The 11676-nt window shown below is 37.8% G+C and overlaps 1 protein-coding gene and 1 long non-coding RNA gene across 3 annotated transcripts; both read right to left on the bottom strand.

The window, feature by feature from the left end:
• Nucleotides 1-2082: 2082 nt before the first annotated feature.
• On the bottom strand, nt 2083-4253 carry LOC113272268 (zinc finger BED domain-containing protein RICESLEEPER 1-like). Its single transcript, XM_026522133.1, has 6 exons — nt 3937-4253; nt 3695-3835; nt 3248-3613; nt 2563-3145; nt 2221-2297; nt 2083-2134 (listed from the first exon to the last, which is right to left on the bottom strand). The coding sequence occupies exons 3-6, from the start codon at nt 3289-3291 to the stop codon at nt 2083-2085; spliced, it is 756 nt and encodes a 251-aa protein (XP_026377918.1). The 5' UTR covers nt 3292-3613; nt 3695-3835; nt 3937-4253.
• Nucleotides 4254-5337: 1084 nt separating this feature from the next.
• LOC113273689 lies at nt 5338-5740 on the bottom strand. Of its 2 annotated transcripts, none has more exons than XR_003322549.1 (3): nt 5677-5740; nt 5482-5581; nt 5338-5372 (listed from the first exon to the last, which is right to left on the bottom strand). It is a non-coding gene; the product is annotated as an uncharacterized LOC113273689 (long non-coding RNA). The 2 variants fall into 2 exon arrangements; XR_003322548.1 differs by having other exon boundaries at nt 5482-5584; nt 5677-5734.
• Nucleotides 5741-11676: the final 5936 nt, after the last annotated feature.

Here is an 11676-nt window from a genome sequence, read left to right as displayed (position 1 = left end):
TTGTATAGATAAATAAACTTTTACATTATATACATTTGATATTTCGAGCCGAGTTTATCTCACTTATCTTTTTCTCGAAATATTTGTTGGAAGCTTTTTGCTTTAGCTATGTTCATCATATTCTTGACGAATTTAGTTGGAAACAATTTATTTGTTGGAAACTAAATATAATGTCAAAAGACAATCATGTGAAAATTACCTTGAACATATTATATGATTTGTGTGAGACGGTCATTTAATGTTAGCTTGGGAAGTTTCGTATTGATCATTCGATCACTTGAAAATTACTTGAAGCTAATGGTTTGTTTGAGATAACCATTGTCGTCTTTCGAGGATGTTTCAATGATTGAAATGAGAGTTTAGAACAATTACCCATGTCCGGATACAACACGGTATGCATACCTAGTATGCGAACTTTATTGTGATGATTCAGGCCCGGAACTCTTGTTTGCGTACCTAGTATGCGAACGTATTTCGGAGAAGGTCCGGAACTCTTGTTTGCATACCTAGTATGCGAACGGGTTTACCTGAGTTGGGTCCGGGACAGTTGTTCACGAACCGGGTTTGCGAGCGGCTTGACTAGGCCAAGGTCCGGAGCTGCTGTTCGCGTACCTGGTTGGCGAACACATTGGTAAAGTTCTATAATTGGTCATGTATTCATGAAATAAAACATTTATGATTTAAGGAATGAAATTTTTTCAAACTGTGGCTTGATGTTCATGAATTGATTCTTGTATAAGTACTTTTGTATGATATATATTACTATGATATAGTGAACAATTGAACAACTATATTTGAAACACAATTAGATTCATTTGATTATCTTTCATGATTGATTGGTCTTCATATTTTATCTAGAAGTGTTAGATGAAAACGGCTAACACAAAAATGTTCATATGGCTAACTTCGGTTAACTATTATTGAGCCTAGAGCTGGCAAACGGGCGGGACGGGTCTGGCTTGTGACCAACCAGCGGGTTACGGGTTAATACAAGCCTGAGCTCGCGGGTTGAAATTCTTCACGGGTGGTCATTTATCCCACCCGTGCCCGTCCCGGGTAAAGCTCGCGGGTTCACGGGTGCTCACGGGTTACCTGCTTTTGTTGAGTCAACTCGCCAGAAATCGATTTCTGGGCTATTTCCTTCCACATTCAGGGCATCTAAAGTTCCTTTCCTACAAGATACAACCTAAGTATCTAACATTCATCCAATTCATTTGGTATATCAATTCAAAAACTCAAAATTGCAAAACTAAACAAATTAGTCTTCTTAAAGAAACACAGACACAGTCACACAGATACTATCATAGTATCATACATTCATTCTAGACTTACTTTACTAGTCATTAGTAGTTTACTTTAGTACTTAAGTACTTTAGTTACAGTTACACAGTACTTCATCAGTTCATGATGATAATTGATAAATAATGAAAATAAACTTCCGAGACCGAGACTGTAGATACAATTGTTTCTAATTTGTATCACCAAGTGCGACAATATCACAATATTAATAACCACTTCCTGCACAAAATATATATTGTGTGGTTAATCAAAAAAAGTGTTAACTATCAAAAAAACATCTCCAATCTCTTTTCTATGCAATATTTGGAGATACTGGTAAGTGATAAAACATTCTCATATTCCATGTTTATCTTTGAGTTGCTCCAACTATTCAATATGAATCTGTAATTTCAAGAAAAAATAAACCAAATAAAAAAAAGATTCAAGTCAAAAACATGGAATTTGCATAATTACCCCGCTTTATATTGAAGAAGTACGCATACTAACTAGACGCATAAGAACTTACTTCCTCCACATCCTCCACTGCCCCATCCTCCACTGCGTCAGGTTCAAATCCTAATATATCTTCTTCAGCGATCACATTGTCCTCATCCATATCTTCTTTTCCTATATGGATCATAATAAAACAACCACTGTTATAGATAAGATTTAGACACTCAACTAAATAAAATATTATTGATTTACTTACCAATTCCATATTCCCAATCACGAGTTGTTATTAACGCCTCAGCATTTTCAGGTAATAAGGAACTGCGAAATCGATCAATCACCCTTCCTCCAATGCTAAATGCATACTCCGATGCGACGGTTGAAATAGGAATTGACAAAATATCCCCTGCCATTCTTGAAAGTACTGGATATTGTTGTTCATGGTTCTTCCAATAGTTCAGGATGTCTAGTGAATTTAGACAACCTCTGTACATCTCGCCAAGATATTCATCTAACTCTGACAAGTCAGTTAATACATTACCACCACGTTCCTGTGTTGCAACATATTCCTGTTGACAAGACACTAGATATCAAGACACAGAATGACAGAATCCCAAACAATCCAACAACCAATTCTTGGGTACATTCCTCATTCTATCATAAGTAATTACAATGACAAATAAACGATATATGGCATGCTCAGAGTTTACATTGACATATTAAATCTGGGTTCAAAGTTATCATCTTGTATTAAAAAAAAGAACATGTTTTGCAGACTTATACCAATCATGAAGAACTCAAATGAATCAAACTGAACATAAAAGTTGAAATTACCTGAAAAAAATCACTCCCTTCTTGGGCAGCAAAATTCCCACCATTTTGAACACTCAAATTTTGAGCTGCACAACTGTTGGAAGCTCTTGAACTTGACAAGGTGTAATACTCATTAAAAAGTGCTTTTATATTACTATGCACTTTATTAACTTGACATTCTAATTCTCTCTCATCAGGATACAACTTGGAGTAAGTAAATTTCACAAAATTCATTTTCGATCTAGGATCTAACACAACTGCCATAGCCAATATAGGACTCAACTCCTTCCAGTAACTATCAAATTTTGCTTGCATCTCTTTTACCATGTTCCTAATGAATTCAATATTACTTCTGCTCTCTTTCTTTAGTAACACCTGAACTTGACAAATTCTTTCAAAATACAGATTGGAAGTAGGATACTTACTACCAGAAAAAACCTTTGTGAGTTCATGAAACACCTTGAGAAACTTTGTGACTACTTCAATTTGTTCCCATTCTTCATTAGTTGGACAGTCTTCATAGTCTGAATCCACCAACTTCAAATGAGAGAAAACTGGCTTATACAAGATACAACTGTCTAACATAAGATAAGTTGAATTCCACCTGCATAAAACAAACATTCAGTGAGTATCTAAAAAAACATTAATACAAATTATACAATTCTCCAACTTTGTAATTTATAACAGAATAGAAGTGGAATCCCACCTTGTCTTTACGTCTTGCCGAATACCCTTTTTCAGACCAGACATTCCTAAAGTTTCAACAATGTCCAAGAACTTTTGTTTTCTTACTTGGGACTTTTTAAGGGACTTCACTGACGCTCGAATCTTAAGCACGGCTGGATCAATCTTCGTAAGTCCTTCTTTTAAATAAGAGCTAAGATATGAGCACAACAACGCACATGAAAGTATTTTCCATCGTTCAACAAGATCTTCTTTGCAACAAGTCTACTCTTCATAATTCCAGCACAAGCTCCGTTATTTGCAGCATTATCCAAGGTGATGTTGGATACCTTTTCTTCAATTCCCCAATCTTCTATCATTGCAAATAACTTAGAAGAAAGGTGTTCACCTGTTTGAGGTAGTAGAAAGGGGAATAAGTTAACATGAAATTATATTTAAGATAATAAAGAAATAAAATTAAGTGCTTTACCTGTATGAGGTGGTGGAAGGGGAGAGAAATTCAGAAGCTTCTTTTGCAATACCCAATCTTTATCAAGATAGTGCGCAGTTAAGCTTATATATCCAGTAGTTGTTACAGAAGTCCACATGTCTGATGTTAGACATATCCTACCTGTAAGGGTAAGTCATACACATTAGCTAGCACATCATATTAATCAATTACTCATACATAAAAGTAAACAAATCAATCATATTTGAAATTTTGAATCATACCTGGAGCAAGTTTCAATCTGTTGCGAATAACTTCTTTTTGTGCTTTATGTTTCTTTACCACATCGGCTTTCCCAGTATTCCTTGATATTGGTTTAAAGTCATCATTTAAATAAGCACATATATCCCTAAACTCTTTCCACTCCACCAAAGCAAATGGAACATTTCTTGCAATGAGTAAAGCTGAGAACAAATCCCGTAATTTCATTTGATCAACCTTGCGTACACGGGTAGACAGCTGGCTATTTTGTGAAGCTAATATCATCTGCCCTACGTCCATAGACTGACGTTTAATGCACTTATGCCTTTTCATGGCTGAGGTTCCACCTCTTTGGATTTCATATTTATATCCTAAATTACAAGCCTTGCACACCCCCTTCGTTGTACCATCCTTATACTTAACGAGTTTAAAAAATTCCCAAACTTCGGATCTAAGTCTATTTTTCTTTCCACGTGCAACTTGTGCAGGTGCACAACCAACAGTTGGATCCTCATTCACAGAATCTAGCATCTCAACATCATCATCATCATCTTGACCGTCACCACTCATAACATCGTTGTAATGGTCTGGTTCTGGTAACTCTTGTTCTTGTACACTTGACATCCTGAAATGGATGGAGCCACAAAGAACAAGTCAAAGAGTCATTCAGAGAATCAGAAACGTGAAAAACTGGCAATGTAAAGAAAAGAAAAAAAAATCAACTGTCTATTGAAACCTAACCATATTTCAGAAATTCTAAATCTGTTGTAAGTATTTATACAATTCTTCTTCTAAGCATAATGCTCTGATGGTGGTGGTGCTATTTATGTTGCTGGTTGTGTTGGTGACTAAAAAGTATAGACTACCAATCTATTGAGAATTTGTCACTTGTATGAGTTGTTTGTGTAAAAGCTATCTTCATCAGGTGTATCATTGATTTCTAAGAGAAAGAGACATCACAGAAAAAATTGACCTACCAGTCTCGTACCTAATAGTTCATCATATATAAACCTAATGTCAATGAAATTCAGACCTCAAATTCCACCACTGATATAGTCGAATATTCCAACCAAATCATACATCTAAACACAACATTGAAGAATAACTTGAACTGAAAAAGATGCAGTCACTGATAGCAATAACAACACATGGAGGCAAAAGGACTCACTCTCTCCCCAGTACATTTAATCAAACATGGTGCTTGATGTCCCCCCTGAGTTCCATGGAAAGGTTACAGATGAGATTTTGTTCATCACTAAACAGTAATTAAGTTGCAGGACAGAGAGACAAGAGTATTCAGATAAATTGTGGGGGACAAATCGATAAACACAACCAAAATTACCAATTAAAGAATCTAAATATCCTATGTGCAAACTACAGCAGATATTACCAACAATAAAATTAGAATTTGGGAAAAAAGGCTAGTATTTCATCTGCTGGTATGAGTATTCTCGGTAGACTGGATGAATAAAAAAAGTAAAGGGGTTAGATTTAAGAAATTAACAATTGGTTACCAAAACCCATGTTTTATTTTGATGATATTTACGAGAAAAGAAAAGAAAACTTACTTTTGATTGTAACTGTAAGAAGATGAAATCCGAAATTCAAACACGAGATCTGAAGTTAACCTTTACAGTGAACCTTTAAATACATGAGATCGATCTTCTTCTGCTGTTACACGAAAATTTCAGAGACAAATAATGATATCTGGAAATAGTGAAGAGAAAAATCTTGGGTAAAACTTTGAAGTATGTTGTTGTTACCTGCTAGCCTTTAAACTTTGATCTTTAGATTTCAATTTGTTGTTCTGTGACTGTGATTCGTACCTTCCATCAGATTCAGAAGACTCAGCAGGGAAGAAGAAAAGAAGAGGAAGAATGAAGGCGGCAGCGGCTTAGGCTTAGGGAGTTAGGGTTTCTTTCTTCGTTTTTAACTTTTTATATGAGGGAAACAAGATATTGTGACACGTACGTAACAGGCTTACATTACTGTGACACGCGGCCTAGTGGTGGGGAATGAGACGGGTTAACCCGCGGGTTTCACGGTACGGGCCGGGTTAACCCGTTTCTTCACAAGCCACTAATTATACAACCCGCGCCCGTCTTGTTTAGTTACGATCCGGGACGGGTGCGGGTTTTCACGGGACGGGATGGGCTAACCCGCGGGTTTTGGCTTGGTTTGCCAGCTCTAATTGAGCCAACTCAATATACACGTTTAGGTACGGTAACCCATATCTAAATGAAGGTATATTTCATTTGTGTGTAACAAGCTAAGACCATATAACGATGGACACTGATTACTTTATTTTTAAGCAGACTTAGCTTGAATCTTAAATCTGGTTTTCATCTAACGGTGAATATTGAATGCTTTGTTACTAAGCTATCTTAACTTTGATTGAAAGCAACCCTAGTTTGAAAAACTGTATAAGGGAGAACTCTAGCAACCGGAAAACCTAATCCCCACACTTCTGTGTGTTCCTAGTTGCGTACTAGAGTCAATTCTCCTTTAACCTAGGTTTTTCCAAAAACCATTACAGGTTAACGACTTGAAGACTTCATTGGGATTCGTGAAGCCAGACCCAACTATTTTCTCTGTAGTTGCATATTCTGATCTTACTTGTTCTATCGTATTGAGTTCGCGCATAACATGTTAGTAGGCATTTAAATATGTGAAAATAAGACAATAAATGGATGCCTACAGTGATACCTGCAAGTGCACAGGGTCAGTTGTAGCTTATGTGCAAGAACAAGGTCATTCCACAGGGACTTGGGAGTGTGCAATGAAGTTACACTATGCTGATAATTGATGCAAAACTAAATGCAAGGTCACAAGGCTGCAGTGACAGTGAAACAGAGATGGTAAAACATCTAACCAAGGCTATGAGCCAAGGGCAGGGAAGGCAGTGCACTGATTTCAGTGCACAGCAAGATGTGAAGTGCAAAAGCTAAATAAAACAGCAAGGAAAACTCAACTGAGCAATAAGAATAACAGAATTAGAGTTGCAAGTGACTGTAAAAACAAATTGTGGTCTAAGCTACGGCTTTGAATCCACCCTTGTGACCGAGCCAAATAATGTAGTTCTAGGTTGAATCCCTAATGGAACTAAGTGACAGTTAAGGCCAACTTAAGATCCTAAGCATACAAAAAGGGAATAGCAAGATAATCAGCTTGCTCAACTGATGTGCTCCTAGTATTGACTGTCTTTTGACAGTACAATCAATCACAAGCACTAGTGAGCACTGATTTCTCCCATTGCTCAATCAATTCAGTGAACTAAGGCTTCTAACCTAACATTCCACTACCTAACAGTCCACTAAAGCTTCATCTGAGCCTCAGCTAGTGAGACTTAGCTCATGACTAACATGCTAACACAAACATACATCATACAAGATAATTGAAACATGAATTCAAATATTGAACATAAACAGAGCATTGAACTACAACCCTTGAGACACTGGCTATTCCAGTGCTCTTGGGTGACACACTGGCTAGTCCAGGCATCCTCTCTACAACACCCAAAGTCCCCTATTTATACATACAGTTGAAACCCCAAAATTCCCCCAAATCAGCAAAATTAGGGTTTGTAAAAATTACAAATTAACCTCACGTAATTCTCTGAATTCACTCAGTAGCTCTCACCCATGCTTCCAATTCATACATACAATCATTAAAACATAAAATCCCCAAAAATCCAAAATTAGGGTTTTATCAAAAATTGAATTAGCCCTTACCTAATCTCTGAAAACTCTTGAGTGTGTCGACCCATGCTTCCTTATGGTCTCCTGATGCTTCCCACACCTTTAATTGCGTTTCTAGCTCACTAATTTCATCAACCCCTAAAACTAGGGTTTCAGTGGGAAGAATAGGTTGAGGGGTTGATGTAATGAGTGGCTAGGGGATAGGAGAATGATGGAGTGTAGTGGTGGCGGTATAGGCAGAGCAGGTGGTGGTGATGGCGGACATGGGTTTTCTCTGCAGACGGTGAGGGAGGAGGTGGAGGAGAAGAGATCGATGGATTTAGGTTTAGGGATCGTTTGTTTTGGGGTATAGATATTAGGTACTAGGGTGTTGTGCGGGATCATCAATATTTGATGTTTTGTAAGGGGAATTCGTTGGATGAAAAGATGAAGGAATGATCCAATGGCGTGATGGAGATGGGTGTGGAAAGACCGTTGGATCTGAGATACATCAAAACTGACGGTCTGAGATGGAGTTAGGTGCTATAGTGTTAGACAGGAACATCAAAACTCGATGCACTCTGATGGAGCGACCGTTGGATGATGGAATGGATTCAATCTGACGGTGAAGGAGAGAAACGGGTTTGGGTATTGATTTTAGGCTTAGAAAATGGGTTTGGGCTTAAACAATCTTGAGCCCACTTCTTCTTTAAGAACAATTTCTTCCTTTGTGAACCCATTTTCATCCTTGAGTCTTCCATACCGCATTCTGCACTTCTTTTCCTCTAGAGTTTCCGCCGGCTTTCTCCGTGTCTTTGCACTTTTCGCTCCGCAACTCATCTAGTCTTTGTTTATTACCTAAAAATGCAAAATTAATTAATAAAAATAGTTATTCTTGAAAACAAAGAAAATACAGAATATGGGATAAAATGTAGAATTAATGCACAAAAGATGAGTTAAATGCCAAGAAAAATATATAGAAATATGCACTTTTTAGCACTCATCACATGTCCATTGGGAAGGACTTGCCCCGGGAGCTCGTGTTCCTCTTGTCACCACTGATATGAGTTGCTAGTTCTTCCTGTGACGGTAGTTCCTGGAGGGACAATACGTGTTGGCGTATGAGTGGTGTTTGGTCTTCAGTGCTGGTTGGCCCCCGTTTCACGCGGCGACAACAATCCCGACTACCTCTTCAGCTTTTTCCTCGGTCATCCGAGGTAAATAATAGTTTGGTCCCCTGTGCTTAACTGTCGAAAAGTTATCGACTAGTGTCCCTTACAACAGTGAACATGTGAAATCACCCTAGCATATGTGAAAGGAGGGACTCTCTCCAGTGGCTATGCAAGGCAGCAGGATCGTGAAAGGGGGGACTCCTCCCTGTAGCCATGCATGCCCTGGGCAGGGATAAAGTGGGTATGATATTTTAACGGTCGCGAATGCGTAAACCCTACTAAAATGGTGTGACCACCCATGTTCCACCAGCGGCATGGAAGGTGCCAAGGATTTACTACTGTCTCCGACAGGTTTCCCAGGAAGGTGAAACGGTGTAGAAACTTAACCATATCTTGGAGATAAGATCTTTACGAGATAGTATCTCTGCTCTACCCGGTACTTGCTACTGGAAAAAGAGATTTGGATATTGGATATTAGGTAAGATATAAAAAGTAATCACAACAGTTCTTCGTCTCAGATTCTTGTGATTCCGTAATAAATTTTTCTGTTAATGGGTTGGGTTATTATAAGTTTACTAATATTTCTAGGCTGCTCTTCGAGAGTATAAGACCGGATTATTAGTTGGTTCATGTTCACCTTGATTTTATCAAAAGACGGAACAAAAACTAAATAAAGAATAGACATATCCGTGGGAAACAAATTTGTTTATAAGTCTTCGACTTTGGGTCGTGGCAACTTTTAGTTGTGGGTGAAATCATCTAAGGGAATCAAGTGCGCAGAATCCGGCATGGTTATAGAGACGTAAGGAACAAGTCTGTACCTTAATCGGTGTGAGACTTGGTTAGGGATCAACTACATTCCAGTCCGAAGTTAACTTGTAGTAGGCTAAAGTTTGTAGCGGCTTAATACAATGTGGTGTTCAAATCTGGACTAGGTCCCGGGGTTTTTCTGCATTTGCGGTTTCCTCGTTAACAAAATTTTTGGTGTTTGTGTTATTTCTTTTCCACATTATATTTTTATATAATTGAAATATCACAGGTTGTGCGTAGTTCAATCAGTTGATAAATACGACCTTGTTTGTTGGATAGAACTTGATTGACACTTGGGCATTGGTCTTTGGTACCGTCCAAGTTATTTCTCATATCAATCAGGCTCGCAGATTTCTATCAGTTTGATTTGCCGATTCTATTGAGAAAGAGATATAAACTCTTTTATTTAATTCTTGATTGAGTCTCGCTTTTAAGTTGTTGCTCTCGGAATTAAGTTGGAGTTTAGTCCATACAGATTGCCGAAGGAATTATTGGGTGTGGTTGTTATACCCCAGTTTTTTCACTTCTTAGTACGAAACCGAAACAGAGATAGGGACAAGCTGTTTCCCCAAACCAAGAAATGTCCCCACTAGAGATATTGCAACCCGAATCCATTTTACACCGAGTTGAAGCATGTGGGTCTTAATGACTGAGTTCCTTTCCATTTCCTCAACCCGGGTTGCCTCTGACTCGGCCAAATTGCTCGGCAAAAACAATGACCCAGAAATTAATGTCACTCATCTTTCCTGTAAAAAACTTTATTAGGAGTACTGAAAATTCTTTGGTATATCCAACATGACCAGAGATTTGGGGTTGATTTCCTCCAATTAGCCGGAGTTTCAGATATATTCCCGAGGTTTTCAGAAATCACCAGTTTGCGGATGAAGGCTTATCAAAACATATGTATTCATTTCCAGTTCTTCTTCCAACCTATCTTCCCCTTGTGGATTACCGTTATCCATACTCTTAATCCTTTTTACCTTGATCGGTTTGGAAATCCAGTTTTGGATCCTCTTGAAGGACATTGGATTTATGTGAAACCCATTATAGATAAACCGATAGATAAATGGAGTAATATGATGATAACAAAAAAAAGAAAAAAAAACGATTGTGAGATGGTATTTCAGAGAATAGGTAGCGCCTGGATATAGGTGATGTTGAATATGATATTATGGAAATTGTTTTAATTGATTGTGGCATAGTAGGGTTAAGATACAAAGATCTAAATAAAACAACAATGACTGTGAGGTAACTACGACTCATATGCAAATCTAGTTTCCTATAACGGATAGGAATATCTTCGGCCAAAAATGAGTAGAGCGGAACCAGAAATACGAACAATCTTAAAAGAAGCAAGCATGATGCTTAAAGAAAACTTGTAGAAACTTTTAGGAAGGAAAAACAGAAGGAGATTTCAGGAAATCAACCTAGTTTCCAACTTCTAGAAGAGTCAAATATTCAATTACTCGACCAACAATCTAGAAAACTAAGAGGTATGAAGAATACATGCCTTCTGATTCCATCAACTATAACGTTACCCCAGTTCAATCAACATCGAATTGACAACTCATCTTGATTGAGGTTCGAATTATCTGATTTGTTAATCTCTACTTTGTACAGACTTCTCTATTCATAAGAATTTTCTTATCGAAAACTCTAGGTTTACCAAAAAGTAGCTACCGAGAATCTCACCGACAGGTACACTTTACATCCTTATAATCCCAACACTAAAATCCTTAAACAGCTGCAACAAGAATCCCTCTCAGGAGTATTTGCGGGAAAAATCGGTGAGTCTAGCACTTCTCTTTTCTTATTAAAATAGAAAACGTACAGGGGGTTAGTCGTGGGAGAGTTCGAGAGATTTTAATGTATTTAGGTTTTCTCCTGTTAGTCCTGGGGGAGTTTGAGGGAGTCTCTCCAAATCTCCGTTAGTCGTGGGGGAGTTTAGAGGAGTCTCCTAAACTCTCTAGAAAACACCTGTTAGTCGCTGGGGAGTTTAAAAAAAGCTCTTGAACTCCTTGTTAATCATAAAACCCTACAATACTAGGGAGTTGGTTGCTTTGGGGAGTTCGAAGGAGTTTTTATTAGTGTATTTTGGTCTAAC

Source organism: Papaver somniferum, chromosome 4 (genome assembly GCF_003573695.1).
Source record: "Papaver somniferum cultivar HN1 chromosome 4, ASM357369v1, whole genome shotgun sequence".
Lineage (NCBI taxonomy): Eukaryota > Viridiplantae > Streptophyta > Magnoliopsida > Ranunculales > Papaveraceae > Papaver > Papaver somniferum.
This window is presented reverse-complemented; position numbering and strand designations above follow the sequence as displayed.

Bases quoted from the DNA above. Each gene is read 5' to 3' on its own strand.
- LOC113272268 (XM_026522133.1), bottom strand. From the start codon at position 3,291: ATGTCTGGTCTGAAAAAGGGTATTCGGCAAGACGTAAAGACAAG. The intron at 2,298-2,562 runs GTAATTTCAACT...TCTTGTCAACAG, and splicing joins AAGGGAGTGATTTTTTTCAG to GAATATGTTGCAACACAGGA. The intron at 2,135-2,220 runs GTACAGAGGTTG...CAAGAATGGCAG, and splicing joins GATGAATATCTTGGCGAGAT to GGGATATTTTGTCAATTCCT.